This window comes from Haliotis cracherodii, unplaced genomic scaffold (genome assembly GCF_022045235.1).
Source record: "Haliotis cracherodii isolate W230 unplaced genomic scaffold, xgHalCrac1.p SCAF_15, whole genome shotgun sequence".
Lineage (NCBI taxonomy): Eukaryota > Metazoa > Mollusca > Gastropoda > Lepetellida > Haliotidae > Haliotis > Haliotis cracherodii.
The window spans coordinates 19,511,339-19,532,249 of NW_027266270.1; the positions used below are offsets into that span (position 1 = coordinate 19,511,339).

The window sequence follows — 20,911 nt, forward strand, 5'->3', positions numbered from 1 at the left end:
GTATCATTTTCTGTTAATTTTGAGTTTATCCCCAATTTTCGATGTTGTCACTTTACCCCTGCCACTAAATAAGCAACATCAAACAACCATGGCTGATAGGTATCAGGTAGAATGCACAAGCGTCAAGTTATCTGTTCCTGAACATTCAATATGCCACTATTTTCTGCTATTGGATGTGTGTAAGGCCAAGTGTGTAAAAAACAATGAATGATCTCTTGGCAGGCACGACGACTCCTTCCATTGGGAGACACGTTGTCATTTAATTAAGAAATATTAACAACGAGTGGGAGTTGTTTATCATACAATAAAAAAACTGCAGGGAGAATAAACCATTTGGGGCGCAAATGCGATATAAACATTACGTACAGTCTCTTTAATGATGTTAGTAAAATGTACATGCTTTAATAATATTTACCTGTATTTAAATCAAGACTACCTGAACAGAATCTGACCGTGGCAATGCCGGACACAAACACAGTTGCACAGACACACACCAGAAGCACAGACACACACACACACACACACACATGTACACACACACCCATACATGCACACAGACACACAAGCACACACAGACACACACACATACATACACACACACCCCCCACAAGCACACACACACACATGCAGACACACACACACAAGCACAAACACAAACACACACACACTCTCAAACACCCATAAACACAAACACCCATGCAAAAACATAGCAATATAAATGCAAAAATCTTTATTGTGACGTTAAACCCCATTTCACCTCACCTCACCTCACCTCACCTCACCTCACCTCACATAATTAGTTGAATATGATGAATATCACCTGACTTCATCAACTGTTTGTTATGTTTATTGACATTAGTCACCACTGGTAAAAAAGCAACAATGTTTGTAATGCCCTTTGAGCTAGAAACAAATATTTAACAATGTATAAAGCTGTATTCAATACAAGAGTTAGGACATAGTCATAAAGGAAACATAAAAAGTCTTCCCCTCCCGCGTAATAAATTCCTTCCTAAGATGTCACTTGCTGCTGCCAGTGTCAAGGAAAAATAGTACATGTAACATAGTGTGTAACTGATTACCCAGACATTGTTCAATATTAATGTTTATTTCTCATGTTACTCCAATGTCAAGGTCAAGGTCATGAGAGACATACAAACAGTGGTTGTATCATTTTCTGTTAATTTTGAGTTTATCCCCAATTTTCGATGTTGTCACTTTATCCCCTGCCACTAAATAAGCAGCATGAAACAACCATGGCTGATAGGTATCAGGTAGAATGCACAAGCGTCAAGTTATCTGTTCCTGAACATTCAATATGCCACTATTTTCTGCTATTGGATGTGTGTAAGGCCAACTGTGTAAAAAACAATGAATGATCTCTTGGCAGGCACGACTCCTCCTTCCATTGGGTGACACGTTGTCATTTAAATAAGAAATATTAACGACGAGTGGGAGTTGTTTATCATACAATAAAAAAACTGCAGAGAGAATAAACCATTTGGGGTGCAAATGCGATATAAACATTACGTACAGTCTCTTTAATGATGTTAGTAAAATGTACATGCTTTAATAATATTTACCTGTATATAAATCAAGACTACCTGAACAGAATCTGACCGTGGCAATGCCGGACAAGTCCATTTTATGAAATGACTTTGGCAATGCCGGACAAGTCCATTTTATGAAGAGGGGGGGGGGGGGGGAATTTGGTCTTTCACACATATTGTGACAATACTCACATCTACTACCCGGTATCTGTACCCTTTCTCTGAATACTGATTGTGATTTCTTTCCCACTTTTTGAACCGATCATTCAGCCACTGCGTTTATCCACATTGCCCAGCTACATCTATGTGGGAGCTACTCACTAGACACTACCCTCTAAAAAAATAACATCGTCTAATTAACGACGTCATCAAGTTGTGAGCGCATGTTCGAATCTGGGGTGTGAAGTCTGAAGGTGTGGCAAGTGTGTGAAGTCTGAAGGTGTGGCAGGTGTGTGAAGTCTGAAGGTGTGGCAGGTGTGTGAAGTCTGAAGGTGTGGCAGGTGTGGCAGGTGTGTGAAGTCTGAAGGTGTGGCAAGTGTGTGAAGTCTGAAGGTGTGGCAGGTGTGTGAAGTCTGAAGGTGTGGCAGGTGTGTGAAGTCTGAAGGTGTGGCAGGTGTGGCAGGTGTGTGAAGTCTGAAGGTGTGGCAAGTGTGTGAAGTCTGAAGGTGTGGCAGGTGTGTGAAGTCTGAAGGTGTGGCAGGTGTGGCAGGTGTGTGAAGTCTGAAGGTGTGGCAAGTGTGTGAAGTCTGAAGGTGTGGCAGGTGTGTGAAGTCTGAAGGTGTGGCAGGTGTGTGAAGTCTGAAGGTGTGGCAGGTGTGTGAAGTATGAAGGTGTGGCAGGTGTGTGAAGTCTGAAGGTGTGGCAAGTGTGTGAAGTCTGAAGGTGTGGCAGGTGTGTGAAGTCTGAAGGTGTGGCAGGTGTGTGAAGTCTGAAGGTGTGGCAGGTGTGTGAAGTCTGAAGGTGTGGCAAGTGTGTGAAGTCTGAAGGTGTGGCAGGTGTGTGAAGTCTGAAGGTGTGGCAGGTGTGTGAAGTCTGAAGGTGTGGCAAGTGTGTGAAGTCTGAAGGTGTGGCAGGTGTGTGAAGTCTGAAGGTGTGGCAGGTGTGTGAAGTCTGAAGGTGTGGCAGGTGTGGCAGGTGTGTGAAGTCTGAAGGTGTGGCAGGTGTGTGAAGTCTGAAGGTGTGGCAAGTGTGTGAAGTCTGAAGGTGTGGCAAGTGTGTGAAGTCTGAAGGTGTGGCAGGTGTGTGAAGTCTGAAGGTGTGGCAGGTGTGTGAAGTCTGAAGGTGTGGCAGGTGTGGCAGGTGTGTGAAGTCTGAAGGTGTGGCAAGTGTGTGAAGTCTGAAGGTGTGGCAGGTGTGTGAAGTCTGAAGGTGTGGCAGGTGTGGCAGGTGTGTGAAGTCTGAAGGTGTGGCAAGTGTGTGAAGTCTGAAGGTGTGGCAGGTGTGTGAAGTCTGAAGGTGTGGCAGGTGTGTGAAGTCTGAAGGTGTGGCAGGTGTGTGAAGTCTGAAGGTGTGGCAAGTGTGTGAAGTCTGAAGGTGTGGCAGGTGTGTGAAGTCTGAAGGTGTGGCAGGTGTGTGAAGTCTGAAGGTGTGGCAGGTGTGTGAAGTCTGAAGGTGTGGCAAGTGTGTGAAGTCTGAAGGTGTGGCAGGTGTGTGAAGTCTGAAGGTGTGGCAGGTGTGTGAAGTCTGAAGGTGTGGCAAGTGTGTGAAGTCTGAAGGTGTGGCAGGTGTGTGAAGTCTGAAGGTGTGGCAGGTGTGTGAAGTCTGAAGGTGTGGCAGGTGTGGCAGGTGTGTGAAGTCTGAAGGTGTGGCAGGTGTGTGAAGTCTGAAGGTGTGGCAAGTGTGTGAAGTCTGAAGGTGTGGCAGGTGTGTGAAGTCTGAAGGTGTGGCAGGTGTGTGAAGTCTGAAGGTGTGGCAGGTGTGTGAAGTCTGAAGGTGTGGCAAGTGTGTGAAGTCTGAAGGTGCGGCAGGTGTGTGAAGTCTGAAGGTGTGGCAGGTGTGTGAAGTCTGAAGGTGTGGCAAGTGTGTGAAGTCTGAAGGTGTGGCAGGTGTGTGAAGTCTGAAGGTGTGGCAGGTGTGTGAAGTCTGAAGGTGTGGCAAGTGTGTGAAGTCTGAAGGTGTGGCAGGTGTGTGAAGTCTGAAGGTGTGGCAGGTGTGTGAAGTCTGAAGGTGTGGCAGGTGTGTGAAGTCTGTAGGTGTGGCAGGTGTGTGAAGTCTGTAGGTGTGGCAGGTGTGTGAAGTCTGTAGGTGTGGCAGGTCTGTGAAGTCTGAAGTTGTGGCAGGTGTGTGAAGTCTGAAGGTGTGGCAGGTGTGTGAAGTCTGAAGGTGTGGCAGGTGTGTGAAGTCTGAAGGTGTGGCAGGTGTGTGAAGTCTGAAGGTGTGGCAGGTGTGTGAAGTCTGTAGGCGTGGCAGGTGTGTGAAGTCTGAAGGTGTGGCAGGTGTGTGAAGTCTGTAGGTGTGGCAGGTGTGTGAAGTCTGTAGGTGTGGCAGGTGTGTGAAGTCTGAAGGTGTGGCAGGTTTGTGAAGTCTGAAGGTGTGGCAGGTGTGTGAAGTCTGAAGGTGTGGCAGGTGTGTGAAGTCTGAAGGTGTGGCAGGTGTGTGAAGTCTGAAGGTGTGGCAGGTGTGTGAAGTCTGAAGGTGTGGCAGGTGTGTGAAGTCTGAAGGTGTGGCAGGTGTGTGAAGTCTGAAGGTGTGGCAGGTGTGTGAAGTCTATAGGTGTGGCAGGTGTGTGAAGTCTGAAGGTGTGGCAGGTGTGTGAAGTCTGAAGGTGTGGCAGGTGTGTGAAGTCTGAAGGTGTGGCAGGTGTGTGAAGTCTGAAGACGTGGCAGGTGTGTGAAGTCTATAGGTGTGGCAGGTGTGTGAAGTCTGAAGGTGTGGCAGGTGTGTGAAGTCTGAAGGTGTGGCAGGTGTGTGAAGTCTGAAGACGTGGCAGGTGTGTGAAGTCTATAGGTGTGGCAGGTGTGTGAAGTCTGAAGGTGTGGCAGGTGTGTGAAGTCTGTAGGTGTGGCAGGTGTGTGAAGTCTGTAGGTGTGGCAGGTGTGTGAAGTCTGAAGGTGTGGCAGGTGTGTGAAGTCTGAAGGTGTGGCAGGTGTGTGAAGTCTGTAGGTGTGGCAAGTGATGAAGGAAACTCCAAAGTGATCAAGGAAACCAACAAGCTCAAGCATGGCGTGGGGGACAGACCTCGCATTACTAATCCTAACAATCCTTGGAATCAGACTCACTGGAGTGATATTCGCTGTAAAAGGTATAAAAGATTACAGAAAAATCCATCATTGTCACTGATATCTATAACTGATATCACACAATGAAACATCTCAAATTAAAATAAAATAACAAAATCAAGTTCATTCAAATAAACCTCATTTGTTCACTCATTCATCAACACAACCTTAACACAAAGTTTGCAGCAACTGCACCACCGCTGGCATCCCGATCTTGACCTTGACCTTGACCTGGTGGGACATCATGATGGAGTGGGGCTGTCCAGTGCCTGGTCGCTGGGACTCTCGTGTAGGTGCAGGGGGCGCCGCCGGAGAGCTTGTTCTCGGAGTGCGGTGTTGAGGCGGGATGCTCCCCACATCCACTGCCACTCCGGGATGAGGTGGCACAGCCAGGACTGGGCACAGGGAGAAACAGAGGAGAAACATTAGGCGTGTTAATGTATTCGACGTAATAAGCGCCCCACTCTAATAAGCGCCCACGGTGATATTTGCTAATATATTGGCCAGTGAACAATCCCAATTAGCACCCTTCCGATTGATCAGTGTACACAAGACTTATTTATTCGCGTATGATACGCACTCGTGTGATATGTGCACACATAATTCTTGGCAATTAAATTCTGGAAAAATATATCTATCCTACATAAACATTTCAGACTGACAGCACAAAGCATGATATTATTCTTTCAACTCAGTCTTTTTCACTAAAATAATATTCCAATAAGAGTCCCCTATTTCTAATTTTGAGAGCGCCCTGGGCGCTTATAACGTCGAATACGGTAATGAGAATTGGATGCCCTGTAATTTCATTCGGAAGCGACAGCATCAGTCAGAGGTCTCAGATGGTACAATTATGTATTTTCAGATATGATTGTGTTACTGAGAACTTGATGCACTGAAATTATATTTGGAACTGATGGCATTTGTTGGAGGATTCAAATGTTAAAATTGTGTGTTTTCAGATATGAGGGTGTTAATGAGAATTTCATGCCCTGAAACTGTATCTGGAACCAACAGCATTAGTTTCAAATGTTAAAATTATGTGTTTTCAGAATTGTAGATGTTATTGAGTGTGAGATGGCCGAAAATTTGATTTGGATCCAACAGTGTTCGACATTTTTTCAAATTCTTGTATGTGGCTCTGGATTTATGAATTCTTCTTCAAATTTCTGGTCCAAAACTCAATGAAACAAGAAACATCTTGTGCATTATTATAGTTATAACGAGTGAGTGAGTATGGTTTTATGCCGCTTTTAGCAATATTCCAACAATATCACAGCGGGGGACACCAGAAATGGGCTTCACACATTGTACCCATGTCGGGATTCGAACCTGGCTCTTTGGCGTGATGAGCGAACGCTTTAACCACTTGGCTACCCGACCACCCCCATTAAAGCTATAAGTTGACCTCATTGATGATAATGATTCAGAATGACAGTCACCTGAAAGGCATGCGGCAGGTACCCTGACGTCCGAGTCGTGTATCCCAGAGTGGTGATGGCGTTGCGAACATACACGGACGCCGTGGGAATGAAGAGGTTGGTGTTGGACAAAGTCTCGCTGTAACGGGTCATTCTTGTTGCAACGTAAAATGGCATCAGGGACTGGACAATGATCCCTTTGTCTTTGTACTCATAGTTCAGAGATCGAGCGAAATAGTCGAGAAAACTCTGAAATAGCAAGGTGTTACAGTGCTGGGTATTACAGACATTCTGAGGTGAGGTGAAATTGGGTTTAATGTCGCGACTAAGATTTTTGCACTTATATAGCGACGTGCATGCACGTGTGTGTGTGTGGCTGCTTGTACTAGTCCGGACTGATGCCGATTTATAGTGCTAGCACCCTGAGATACCATGCCGCAGTTTATCATGAATACCCCACTCAGACACACTATACTGACTCCGAGCCGACCAGTCCTTGTTTTAGAGGTTCAGACCCGTGAAGATCCGGGGTAGAATAGATCTTCAGAAACCCATGCTTGTCGTAAGACGCGACTAATGAGATCAGATGGTCAAGCTCGCTGACTTGGTTGATGCATGTCATCATATCCAAATTACGTGGATCAATGTGTATGATATCAATCACTGGATTGTCTGGTCCAGACTCGATTATTTATAGACCACTGTAATATTGCTCGAATATTGCGGAGAGTGGCATTAAAAAACAAACAAACAAAACAAAAACTCCAATGGCCATAAGTATATTCCACAAGCTGCAAAAGTTGCTCCAGCATGAGGTAACAGTGATATCCCATCATCCTAACCAGAGTCAAAGAGCCTAACCACACAACCCTATTTCTAGTGAGTGAATGTGGTTTTACACTTCCTTTAATATTTCAGTAATATCATGGCGTGGGACATCAGAAATGGGCTTCACCTATTTCTAGTTGGTTCTTACGACAAGCATGAGGTACTCTGGACTTGACTCCTAAAGTGTTCAAAATAACTGCCGTGGCATATAGATCTTGTGTAGGTCTGTAGTTTCAAATTGTATGGGTCCTTATTAAGGCTGTGCAGTATTATCGGTATATCAGTAAATTGAGGTCCATTCTTTCGACGATACATGTCACAATATCATTTTTTCATGCTCGATATATCGGGTGATGTCAAATAGCGATTTTTTAATGTTATTTTTTTGCCAAATGCCTTCACTGCCCACAGCATGCATCCGGGGCCGCAAGATGGCTGCGTATTATTTGACTGAGATAACATCATGTTGGACCATCATCTTTTTTTGTTCCATTTATGAAATTCAATTCATACCTTAATGTATCAGATTTCTAAAGAATTCAAAATTTATAATTATACAATATATCGTGATACGTATCGCAGTACAGCCTTGTGCCTTTCAAAATATTGTGATATACTTTAAACTTCCAATACCCATCTCTTGTCCTCATATTGCCTGCAGTGAATTTATTTGTCAGGGAGCTGCAGTTAAATGAGGGCCTGAGAGGGGTCAAGGCCTGCAGCTTCTAAAGTATGTGGGTCCCGATGATGGCAGCCAGACCAATATTCTTATTTCAAACACTGGTCCCCCAAGAGTCATCATACCGTAGAGCATAAACCAGCTACCTGTAAATAATTGGCTGATGCAGAAGTTAGTTTGATAAAGAAAGAAGTGTGTGTGAGGTGATGCCCACACTGCCCACAGCATCTGTAATACATGGATAAAAAGAAAATGCATCCGGCTGCGGTCATGACTAAGGGACAGAACTCCGTATGGAAGATGCTCCCTACCTTAGTAGCAGCATACACTGTCATCTGGGGGGTGATTTGTGAGCAGGCGCCAGACGACACCATGACAACGGCGCCTTTCCGTCTGGAACACAACATAAACCCCATGACAATGTGAGCGAGTGACTGACTGAGTTTGATTTGAAGCCATTTTGAACAGTACCCCAGTTATGTCAGAGTGGGACGAAAGCCAGATGTGATGAAGGTGAGACGTTTAACACTATGGCGAAACCCATGAGTATGGATATGACAAAGATGTCTTTGTTCGTTAACTGGGTTTAATCGCTGTAAGTGTAGCTGTGTATAAGAGTGTGGCTTATGCCATGTGCTTGCAGCCAGCAGCATGCTTGTGAGAGTTATCTCCCCTATCCTGTCTTTGGCTGTGGCCCATTTAAGGATGGGGCCCATATAGGGTTTAGCTAATACCACACCCATGAGTATGGATAGGGTGCTAACAAACCTAGAGATGTAATCAGGTTGAACCTGGATTCAAATTGACGATCATAGGTCTCTGGCATTTAACTCAGCACCATATACCACTGTTAAGGCAAAGAAGCTGTGATCATTTACACTGATTTACAACCGAACAAAATTATCTTGATGAAATGGACCATATGGCTCCGCATACGGTCCAGTCTTTAACCTGTGTAAACAAGAAACTAAGTGTCAAGACAGAGTGGGATAGCTTGATGCTGTTCAGATGCATACTGTGGCAAAAACGACACACTTCAATTTTCTATTTCTTTCAGGCTTCAGTTACTGTCGCCATCTTGATGCCACGTGTACTATCTTCACATACCTTTGTACCATTTGAGGAAGGATCATGTGTGTCATCTGAAATATGAAAACAGTAAGAAATTTTAGTGATACAGAATATTAACTGAAGATTTCACAGTTTTCAGGGATTTATTTGGGCCTGCTTGGAGGCCAGTATTTGGCCTCAAGTCTGCACCAAATGTCAGTAAAAAGTCCCAAATTGGAACTGAAACATTCTCAATTGATGTTAATATGATGTGATGGCTTGGTGGGGGGACTTGTATTTCACTTGAAGCAGGACAAATAAAGAGGAAGTCTTAATGCCTCGTTTAACATTTATGGATGGTAATGTTAATATACCATTTTAAAAGACCCCTGAATTTCAGAAAATAGGAACTTTAAAATATCGTTTTTCTCATTCATTTTGTTGTTTTCATGCAAGGAACAAGTGTTGCAAAAACATTCTAAAATCCAACATCAACTCAATCTCACAAATAGCCACCATATAATAACTTGAGTTCAATCCAATGAGCAACACAAATAGAGGATATTGTTGTTTTGCTTGTCAAACTTGATGTTCATCCCATGGAGTGTTTGTTTGTTTATTTTGTTGCCGCACTTAGAAATATTCCAGTTTTATGATAGCAGTTTGTAAATAATTGAGTCTAGACCAGACAATCCTGTGATTGACATCATGAGCATCGATCCACGCAATTGGGTTCAGATGATATGCACCCAATCAATTTACTCGCCTCTCACAACAAGCCTAGGTTGCTGGGCTGTTATTTTCTTAGCCAGAATCCCTCCCCATGCTAAGTGACCCATAATATGTCATGTAAAGTATCATGAACAACATATCTTGTATTGCATCAGGACTTTAGTCACTTGCTTCAGCCCTTGATCATCACAACCCAAGTATGGAGCTTTTTTTCATTTAATTGTCTGACTCAAGTGAGCCAAGACAAGGTTCAAGTTTGCAGTATTTTATCCAACTCACAGCAGCGTTGCAGAATACATACCATGGTAGCTGCTGCCACATTGACGTTTATTAGCTGCCACAGGCGCTGAAACAATATAAGGTTTATACACTGGCAGCTAAGCATTGTCTGTTTGTTTGTTTGTTGCTTAATGCCGCACTCAGCAATATTTCGGCTATATGACGGCGTTCCGTAAGTAATCGATTCTGGACATGACAATACAGTGATTGACATCATGAGCATCGATCCACTCAATTGGGAAATGATGACATGCATCACCCAAGTCAGCATGCCCGACAAGTCGATCCTGTTAGTCGCCTCTTACGACAAGTATAGTTGCCTTTTACAGAAAGCATGGGTTGCTGAAGACCTATTGCATTGACAGAATGAAGATAATCGGACAATGATTAATGAAGGAAGATCCATGTCAGGGCATTACACAACAACTGCTATTCTACTACTACTTTGGAAAATACTTGTAAATCACAGGTTTGAAATCACAATATTAATCTGGGTGAAACAGCTGATTTGACGGCCACATCAACATGGATGCTAATATTTAGACATAAGTACTTCCATCTCAAACAAAGCTAAGAGGCATTCTGAGTTCCATTCTAGACCTAAGCGCTCGCTACTGTGTCTTTTAATAAGACTGTCTGATTTCTGAAATCATACGTACAGGTAGAAAATGCTGAGTTGTGGCTATGACAATATTCAGCCTAGGGTAGGCAATATATCTAGGGCAGAAAAAGCATGGGTTGCTGAAGATTTAAACGTAACCGAGAACTTCACAGGGGTGGGGGGGGGGTAGGCAGATCACTTTCCAATCAGAACCTAAGAAAAATATTCATCAATAATCATGTTTCAGTTTAACCTGCCCTTGCTTTGTTTTAACCCCTAGGGGAAGAAATCCTGGATGTTTGTAGATGACAGATCTCAATAAAAACACAAACTCATTCTACATTTTGAGGTGTGGTACTTACGTCGCGAGGCACGTCGAGAAAGTATTGGGGATAGTCGTACATAACACCAACATTATTTACTGAAAAGAAAAATATTGTATGTCATTAATTATTATCATTGTTAGAGATAGAATTTATGTCTTTAACATTTCTTTGATATTCAAGTATATATATATATTCAGCTAAATGCAAGCCCATGTAAATAATTACAAACCATTTTTAACAATTCTAATAAAACATTGCAAAAGCTGGTGTGTCTCCGAGTAGATGAGACAATGTTAACTCACTTTTACTAGAGAGCTCTTCTAGATGAGACAATGTTAACTCAATTTTACTACAGAGCTCTTCTAGATGAGACAATGTTAACTCACTTTTACTGGAGAGCTCTTCTATATGAGACAATGTTAACTCACTTATAAGAGAGAGCTCTACTAGATGGGACAATGTTAACTCACTTTTACTAGAGAGCTCTAATAGATGAGACAATGTTAACTCACTTTTACTGGAGAGCTCTACTAGATGGGACAATGTTAACTCACTTTTACTAGAGAGCTCTACTAGATGAGACAATGTTAACTCACTTTTACTGGAGAGCTCTACTAGATGGGACAATGTTAACTCACTTTTACTAGAGAGCTCTAGTAGATAAGACAATGTTAACTCACTTTTACTAGAGAGCTCTACTAGATTAGACAATGTTAACTCACTTTTACTGGAGAGGTCTACTAGATGAGACAATGTTATTTTACTTTTACTAGAGAGCTCTACTAGATGGGACAATGTTAACTCACTGGTACTAGAGAGTTATACTAGATGAGACAATGTTATTTCACTTTTACTAGAGAGCTCTACTAGATGGGACAATGTTAACTCACTGGTACTAGAGAGTTATACTAGATGAGACAATGTTATTTCACTTTTACTAGAGAGCTCTACTAGATGGGACAATGTTAACTCACTGGTACTAGAGAGTTATACTAGATGAGACAATGTTAACTCACTAGTACTTGAGTGATTGACTTTGATTTTACACCACTTTTAGCAATATTTCAGCGATATCACGGTGGGGGACACCAGAAATGGGCTTCACACATTGTACCCATGTCGAGAATCGAACCCGGGTCTTCAGCGTGACGAGTGAACGCTTTAACCACTAGGCTACCCGACCGCCCCACACTTTTACTAGAGATCTCTACTAGATGAGATAATGTTAACTCACTAGTACTAGAAAGCTCTACTAGATGGGACAATGTTAACTCACTAGTACTAGAGATCTCTACTGGATGAGACAATGTTAACTTACTTTTACTAGAGAGTGCTACTAGATGAGACAATGTTAACTCACTAGTACTGGAGAGCTCTACTAGAGGACAAAATGTCAACTCTCTAGTACCAGTAATAGTCAACCATTCTCATGTTGATGAAGTCGGACAGAGAACCACAAATCATACATGAATGTTCATAAATAGTTCATTGATAGTTTGATGTTCAAACCTGACCTAATATTCCGATATTTTTATTTTTTATTCCTTCTTCAATCTTCTTATATGTGTCAGTGGTGTTGTTGAAGTCCACGGCAATGAAGCAGGTCTCCACGTGGAACTGCTCCGCTGTAATAAGAGTGAGTGAGTGAGTTAATGCTTTACGTCACATCGGCAATATTCCAGCCATATCGTGACGATGTAATAAGAACAGTGTAAAAAGTGAGTCAGTTGGGATAAATGCTACATTAAACAGTGTTCAGTCATGTTGCAGGCCTCAAAGTTTAATTTTTTACCAAGTAGCCATATGGCTACACGTATTGTTTTCCAGGTAAACAGTGGTAAAATCTGAGAAGTCAGGCCAATATTGTAGGTAGCCAAAAGCATTTGAAATTATCTTTTTTCAAATAACTATTATCATGATTATAATATGTACATAAGTCATAGCACTAGTCTTGGAATTGTATATTAGTGGAAACTGTACTTGAGTTTTGTTATTTGTGACTCGAACAATGATGCAATTTATGTTACAAGATTACATAGGTATATCCTTGCTTATCCAATAGATTATCAATTAAAATATATTACTAGTTACCTTAATATTTATGTATTTCGGTTCATTGTTGACTTTAGCAGGAATTTATTGTGAGTACAATTAATAAAAGACATGTTGTGTCTACATATGTGTAGCAATAGAATTTAGTTGCCACAAGATATTTTTCAAGGTAGTCATTTGGCTACTTCTGAATTTTAGACAGTAGACAATAGACCAATTTAATCGCAACTTTGAGGCCTGGGTTGGCGCGACAACATAACATGGGACAACCCTGACGTGATGCAGGATGCAGACATGTACATACTTTGAAATCCACAACCAAGGGTACAGTGCTGACAAACCCATAATGAAAGTACTCCGAGTCTCTGACACTGACCAAACTCTGCACTGTGAATTCTATTGATACTGATGACTGTATGCCCCTATTTCGAAAGGGTTCAGAAAAAGAATTTGGCATCTTAGGACCATCTTCCCGGGGAAAGGGAGTAAACCGACTGTAAAAGTCCAGTTTCCACCCTTGCCAGACTAGGCTGGAATTTCTGGGCTTGATCGTAGCACACCAATGGCCATTATTGGTTATTGCCCTTCTATGTCCCTCCTATTGTCCAATCAGATTCCACCTCTCATATCACTTGCATTTGCTTCAAACAAAATGACAAGGCAAGTCAAGCCAATCAGATAGATAATCAAGATCCATATTGTGAAAATATGGGTCTTACTTCGTGAAATGAATCAAATCACGTGAACACATTGATTAGAAACTTGAAAGGATTCGGAAAACATCTGTTGATGCCAAGTTGGCGGTACACATGCTTTACAAATCTGGCAATCGACTGAAATCAGCATGGCAGTTGGCAAAACGGATGTTGATTTTGTTATGCTATTTTGATTGGACTATGCATAGACTCGTTAGTCTAGCCAAAATATTACACCATAATTCCAACCTAGTTTGGCAAGATTAGAAACTGGACATTTATTTAAGAAATAAAAGACTTTCAGTGTTTACAATAAAAGACTGCAAGTCCTTTATTTCTTATATGAATAATCAACATTTTGTACACACAGCCTTTTTAAGGATAGAAATAAATTGTACAAGATTAAAAAACATTTACCCGTATTTATATAATGATGACTCCCCAAATCGATCCAACCTCGGCAATATTGGACAACTCCATTTTATGAACACGGGGGCTAAGTTTGGTATTCTCACAATTTTACATCGATTATCTACACCTTTTCTCCAAACACTGATTGTCATATCTCTCCCACTTTTGTGTGCGATCATTTGTCCATTGTGTTCATCTGCGCTGTCCAGCTACATCTATGGGGAACAACTCAATAGAAGTCATCAAGTTGCGAGTGCACGATAGAATCTCCAGAAATGAGTGAGTGAGTGAGTGAGTATGGTTTTACACCGCTTTTAGCAATATTCCAGCATTATCACGGCGGGGGACACCAGGAATTGGCTTCACACATTGTACCCATGTCGGGAATCGAACCTGGGTCTTCGGTGTGACGAGCGAACGCTTTAACCTCTAGGCTACCCGACCGCCCCTCCAGAAATGATGTCATGATAGAACAATGTCTTATCATGAAACAAACCACACTTCATTGTTCTGAGATTAATCACGTGGCTATCTTATATCCTGTAAATCTTGAAATTAACATGAGCGTGAATTAAATGCGAAAACCTTTGCATTTATGTCTCTAAATGACTGTTCAACAATAAGACGGCCTCACTGCACACTTTGGATAGCGTAAATACCAACTTGAATATAAACACAAACACGGTTTTTTGAGCAGCAGTTGTAGTAAGTATATAACAATGTCAGTCAAAGAACAGGAATTACAAAATAGGCATCCAGTGAGTTAAAAGTTCTACCCACTCATGTCAAGCTTGTTGACACCCTCTCATACCAATCAGTAAACTGTTGTTAGTTCAATTATATTATTGTCTTTGAACTTTCTTAATGCCAGTCAACAGAGTAAATATATAAACTGTGTGATGTTTTTAGGAAAACACTGTTTATTATTATTACTGAAGTGCTTTACTCAGTGCTAATAAGCGGTGCTACTTGTGTTTGATTGGATTAAGGTAAGGATTGTATCATTCCACTGGGGATGGGCTGGGGGAGTCATATTGATATTGAGTCGCATTTTTGGCTAGGGTCAGCAGTCATATTAATTTGGAGATGCATTAATTTCCAGATTTACAGTAGTCAGCTAAAATCCCTTGCCTCAGGATGATGTCTTAGAAGAGAGACAACTGGAGATAGCACCAGGTTGCACAGACTCCAACCTACCCCTTTACCCATACCTCTAAAGTACTCCCGGAAATGAAAAAAAACTGTTTTTTCGCCCTCAGATCTTAAATAAGTGCAGTTAATATACAAAATATGTAAATATTCAAACAACTAAATTAGTACTAATTGGGCCGTGGCACAAATACAGCGTATCAAATGTTTTTATGCCTTTTTATACGTAAAAGTGTGTAAAAATGTGAATAAAACAAACTATTGTGAAACAGGGCATAACCAGGTGTAAGTAGATCAAGGTGACCTATGACACCTTGACAACAGGTGAGTACAGGTGCATAATGCCTATAGTCTGTTTCTGCTATGTCAATTTGGACTAAGTTTTATTTTTGAATGTTGAAAGTTCCAAAAAATTACCTCCTGTAAAGTACATTTTGTATTGTTCACTGAGATCAAACTAGCAAATCCAGACTAGTACTTTTTGAGTTGTCTTGTTATTTTGTATTTACAGCTACGTAACACTTTGTGTCGATTTTTAAATTGAGAAAAAGTTTTTTTTCATTTCCGTGAGTACTTTAGTACGTGTGCTCACACGGACTCACCAATCTCTGTAGCTGCCTTCTCCAGTCTCTTCTCTCCCCTGCTGATGAGGACAATATTGAGGCCTCGACTCGCCAGTTCCTGAGCATATGCACGACCAATTCCCTCACTGCTTCCAGTCACCACTGAAACAAACGAGGATGAAATGTGTGTTGCAGGGACAGAAACCAGTTCCAGTGGAGTGAGTTAGTATGGTTTTACGCCGCTTTTAGCAATATTCCAGCAATAATACGGCGGGGGGCACCAGAAAAGGGCCTTACACATTGTACCCATGTCGGGAATCGAACCCGGGTCTTCAGCGTGACGAGCGAACGCTTTAACCACTAGGCTACCCGACCGCCCCTCAGTTCAAGTTGAGGTGATAACTTAACTGGGCTGTAACGATTCACTCATGTATTCGGTGAATCGAACCGTATCCCTTCATGAATTAAATTCGTTATTCGAGGACACAAGAATCAAATATTTACAAAAGAAATTAAATGAGTTTTTTACCTAAAAATATCCAAAAGAACTAATTATATGCATATGTAGATGTCTTCAAAGACAGCACTCTTATATATTTAATTTGACAGTCATGTGGTCACTGGTCATTGTCGCATGTTAGTAGATACTTGTACCTGGATAAGTGCAGTATACAAATGTATTATATTATAATTATTAACACTGTCAACATGGTCAAACCATGTCAAAAAGAATTATTTTGTTATTGTTTCACTGAATATAATAAATAATACATGAACTGATGACCGGTTACTGTATTCGTGAATAAATATTCATATTCGTTACCATATATCCGTGATACATATCATATTTGCCTCATAGCATATTTGTTGCAGCCCTATAACTTAAAGGGGCACTGATCTAACGCAATTCCCCGGGACTGGTTGTTGCCTTTGTTATTGTTTTTTCCCAGTGAGTACCCGGATGTAGAGCAGAAATCTAGACTAGTTCGCGACCTCTGCTGCGCCATTCGTAAGCGCATTAGTCACTTTTATGGGTAGTAATAAGGGCGTATGGTCACATTGATCAACAAAATGAAATACAGTTTTCGAGATAAGGAAATGTAGGTATCTTTGTGAGTAGCATCGGTAATGGTGACGAAGTTTTGATAAGTCACTTGCTTGGTAATTTTGCGATTTTCGTTTACACTATTTTGACTTGCAACACAAAGTATATATTTCACCTGAGCATATGCTTTTTTATAGTGTGTATATTTTTTTACTGTCAAATGTGTAACAAATATATTAAACGTCAAAATATTCAGTTATTTTACAAAGTGACTGAAAAACATTTCCATCTGTATTATTATGACAACGAATTCCAAACATTTTGATGTTTAATGTCATCACCAAGAGACTGAAAATGTTACGTTGAAAAGTACATTTCTAAGTTGTTTGGCTTTTAATCCTACATAATAATCTGTTGTGATGTTTGTAGGCCCTTTCGATCGTCTTGATCAATCTGGACAGATTTTTTAGCCAAAATGACTGAAATATTTACACATTTCATAAATTGCCTGAGAGAATCACATTTTACAAATTGACGGTAATATATACACGCTTACAAAGGAAAAGACCTGTGACAACAACGTCTATCGTCTGCAGCTGTACAAAGAAACTTATTCGATGTCACGTGTAACAATCAAATATTTTAAAAGATATATATCGTTTCGGGATATTATAACCCGTGTTCGTTTCTCAACTGATCGCTTGGATTGATTCAGGTGTTTTACATAGGTGTCAAGTCTCAATGGTCGGCTGAGAAAGCCCACGTGACAAGTATTTTCATAACGTCCACGGTTCCTAAAAATTCCATTGAGTGATAGATAACAATGATCAATCAATCAACGTATTATGAGTTAACCCTTTGAACAAAGTATGTTGTTTATACATCGGCACTTCGCGCCATGATATGAGTGTATTCCCTTTGTTTTAGTAAACCTAGACATGTAAACACTCACTTTTGACATATCCACTGTGCAAGATAACAGTGATTAATCAATCAACGTATTTTCTGTTAATCCTTTGATGACTAGGAACGATCCGTTGATTTACAAAACAAAGTAAATCAACTGATCATTCATCTCTTGCTAGGCTGCCACGTGCATATTACATAACACACATTTCACCTCACTTCAAACCTGGATTTAGATTGAATAATTACCCCAGACACAATAAATGCCAAATGGGAACCTTTGTCAGGTAATCTAAGTGGTGCTACCACTAATTGTACCTGTAATAAATTCATTAACTGAGCATCAAGTAAATGACGACAAATACACAAGTGTAGGGTTATTATACGAGAAAACGTGGATGACAACTAGGGAGTAGTAATCGTATTATCGACGCAAGCCGAAATTGCTTTCACTGCATAGATACTTTTTTTAGTATTAAACTATATCCATCTGGGGTATTTCCAAATGACGACATCCGATGAGCTCCCTTGTTCTTTTTGTCTGTTTGTTTAGGCTGAAGAAATTAATTAACATGCGCCCTTTGTCGAAATCTTTATAGATCACAGTTAACCAATCAGTGTTCAAAAATGCGTAAAACAAATATTGCCTCCAGCCTCCAAGTTTATTTAGCTGTCCTTGCAGACGGTACCCCAGTCTCTCGTCACGCTCAGTTGCGTTGCGTATCATCCGGGTACTCACAGGGGAAAAACAATAACAAAGGCAACAACCAGTCCGTTAGATCAGTGCCCCTTTAACACAAACTTAGGGCTGGGATGGGTAACCTGGGTACTCGGGTCAGGTGACCGGGGAGTAAATTTGGACTCATCCCAGCCCTACAATCAATACACATTTGCCACTTAACCACACAAGATCAGGAATATCATGAATGAAATGACGAAATGTGAGTAGAGTGAGTGAGTGAGTGAGTGAGGGAGTGAGTGAGTGAGTGAGGTTTTACGCCGCGTTTAGCAATATTCCAGCAATATCACGGAGGGGGACACCAGAAATGGGCTTCACACATCGAACCCGGGTCTTCGGCATCACGAGCAAATGCTTTAACCACGGGGCTATAAGACCGCCCCTAAATGCGAGTAGAACTTAACAATGTACAGTGGCATTACGTAGTCCAGGAATCATAAAGGGCATGTGTTGGCTAAGTGACATATTTATGTGTTTTCAATTAATAGACAAAGAAACTGCTGAGAAAAGACACAGCTATTAATGTCTACTTGAATTTCATATCCACCTCATCAAGAGACCTGAAGATTCCTATCTGCTAATATATCATCCCTGATAACCACAAATATTATCATCTTCAAACAATTGATAAAAATAATTTTATAAAACTTGATAATAATACTTTTCTGAACACAATGACTTCGTTTCCAAATATGAAGATACATTATAACTAGAATCATCGATTCTGTAAGACCTTTCACATCAACTTATACTTTTTGTCAGTTGATTGTTATGCCAAAATATGATAAATTTGTTTTTAAATATAACTTTGTATTCGCGACTTACTTGCATATAGATCTACATCAACTTGTTCTCGTCTCTATATGACTTAAATATATATAATGCCGATGAGACGTTAAATTTTAACTCACTCGCTTTGTCAGTTAATGGAATTTGAGCTGCCTAATTTGAGGGCTTATCTGCTGCTGGTCTAAGGGCGACAACTCTTGCCTTTCCATTATCCTTATCTCTCAGAAACTCTCTAAAGGTGACTCCACATTCTCACACTCAAATCAGTATCACGGAATTACATTAATTCACTCTCTCATCACACGTATATGCATTTAAATAAATTATATCTAAAGGAGACTCGTTGCATCACTCATTTCAGTTAGTGAATCACCTGCCCAAGGTCCAAACTCTTTCCGTAAGTCCCACTGTCCGACGAGCTGGCTGAGCACGTGATCGTTTACAACACTAAGCAGACATCGGGTGAGACGCATGGCTTTCCGCGCCGCATACACGGCGCCCAGAATGGCAAACGCATCTCTTAGATGGGAGCAAGCCTTGAATATCTCCTTGAGTAACAACTGAAAGCTGTCAACGGCCGCCATGTCTTAACATTACTTCCGGAGCACAATGTCAAACCGCGTGCGCATGTTTGTGGTTAATCGAAGCGGACGTAAAATATACCCGCAATGGTAAATATCAGCCCCTTGTGTTGACGTAAGATACGGTCTGATAATTCATTGGACAATGTTGTATGTAATTTTATCATAACGTAGCATTAAAACGCTTTTTGATATTTGTATTTACATCATGTATTAAACCGCAATTTTCCAGCAAGCAAGTGTGGTCTTTTTCAATATACAAGCATATGCAAATTAATATTATTTCTGTTATGTATGTGACATGGGTACAATGTGTGAAGCCCATTTCTGGTGTCCCCCGCCGTGATATTGCTGGAATATTGCTAAAAGCGGCGTAAAACCAAACTCACTCACTCACTGATATGTATGTATCGTTCCTGCAGTTTAAATTCGTATATTTAATTATATTTAACCATGCACAGTTAACTTACCTATAAATGTCTATGCGTTCTCTCAAATTATTTTAAGAGGCGTCTAAGTTGAAGATCGAGTGATTATAATCTCTTACCTGGCACACACCCGAACAGAGTGAATAGTTGCTCATCCTATCAATCATTGGTTTGCCTGACCAAGACTCGACATGGCCTTGGCCTCCGTGATATATCTGAGATTGCATGTGTCCTAAAACAACATTCACTCATTTAGTCGCATTGTACGTATTCTTGCCATTGTCATTTCGACCTGCACAGTTCTGAAAGAATTAATCATTGCTTGACAACGTAAAAGGCGACTATGCTTGTCGTAAAAGGCGACTCAAGGGATCGGGTGGTCAGGCTCGCTGACTTGATTGATGCATGTCATCAATCCCAATTACGTGGATCGATGCTCATAATATCAGTCACTGGATTGTCTAGTCCAGACTTGATTATTTACAGACCGCCGTCATACAGCTGGAATATTGCTGAGTGCGGCGTTAAAAAAAACACAAAAAAAACAAAACAAATATTGCTTGACATTAGCTATTACACTTCTATAATTGCTTTTCGATACAAAATGAAACAAATGTTCTCAAGTTATGAAATGAAATAATACCTCTCAATTGATTTTATCATGTTTCATTTTCCATTGCAAATATCTTAAGTTGGCGATATTATCTAAAAAAATGAACTATACCGGCGCTTAGTGAGCATTCAAAGAATATTTCTGCATGGTTTTATTTTTTAAAACAAACTTTTTAACATAAAAAATGCATCGCATAAGACACAAGTGCTGCTGGGTATCTTAGACATCTTATCTTTGAAAAATCAATAAATTTGTT

At 40.8% G+C, this 20,911-nt stretch overlaps 1 protein-coding gene across 1 annotated transcript; it reads right to left on the reverse strand.

Annotated features, from left to right (window-relative positions):
* Positions 1-4,218: 4,218 nt before the first annotated feature.
* Positions 4,219-19,617, reverse strand: LOC139461911 (inactive hydroxysteroid dehydrogenase-like protein 1). Its single transcript, XM_071243400.1, has 9 exons — positions 19,407-19,617; positions 15,594-15,716; positions 12,199-12,309; positions 10,721-10,779; positions 9,780-9,824; positions 8,804-8,838; positions 8,008-8,089; positions 6,211-6,438; positions 4,219-5,163 (listed from the first exon to the last, which is right to left on the reverse strand). The coding sequence occupies exons 1-9, from the start codon at positions 19,615-19,617 to the stop codon at positions 5,011-5,013; spliced, it is 1,047 nt and encodes a 348-aa protein (XP_071099501.1). The 3' UTR covers positions 4,219-5,010.
* Between the last annotated feature and the right edge of the window lie 1,294 nt (positions 19,618-20,911).

Coding starts and splice junctions, on each gene's coding strand:
- LOC139461911 (XM_071243400.1), bottom strand. CDS start 19,617: ATGGCGGCCGTTGACAGCTTTCAGTTGTTACTCAAGGAGATATTCAAG. Junction 9,825..10,720: donor TTCTCGACGTGCCTCGCGAC/GTAAGTACCACA, acceptor ATATTGTTTCAG/CGCCTGTGGCAGCTAATAAA. Junction 5,164..6,210: donor ACCTGCCGCATGCCTTTCAG/GTGACTGTCATT, acceptor CCCTGTGCCCAG/TCCTGGCTGTGCCACCTCAT.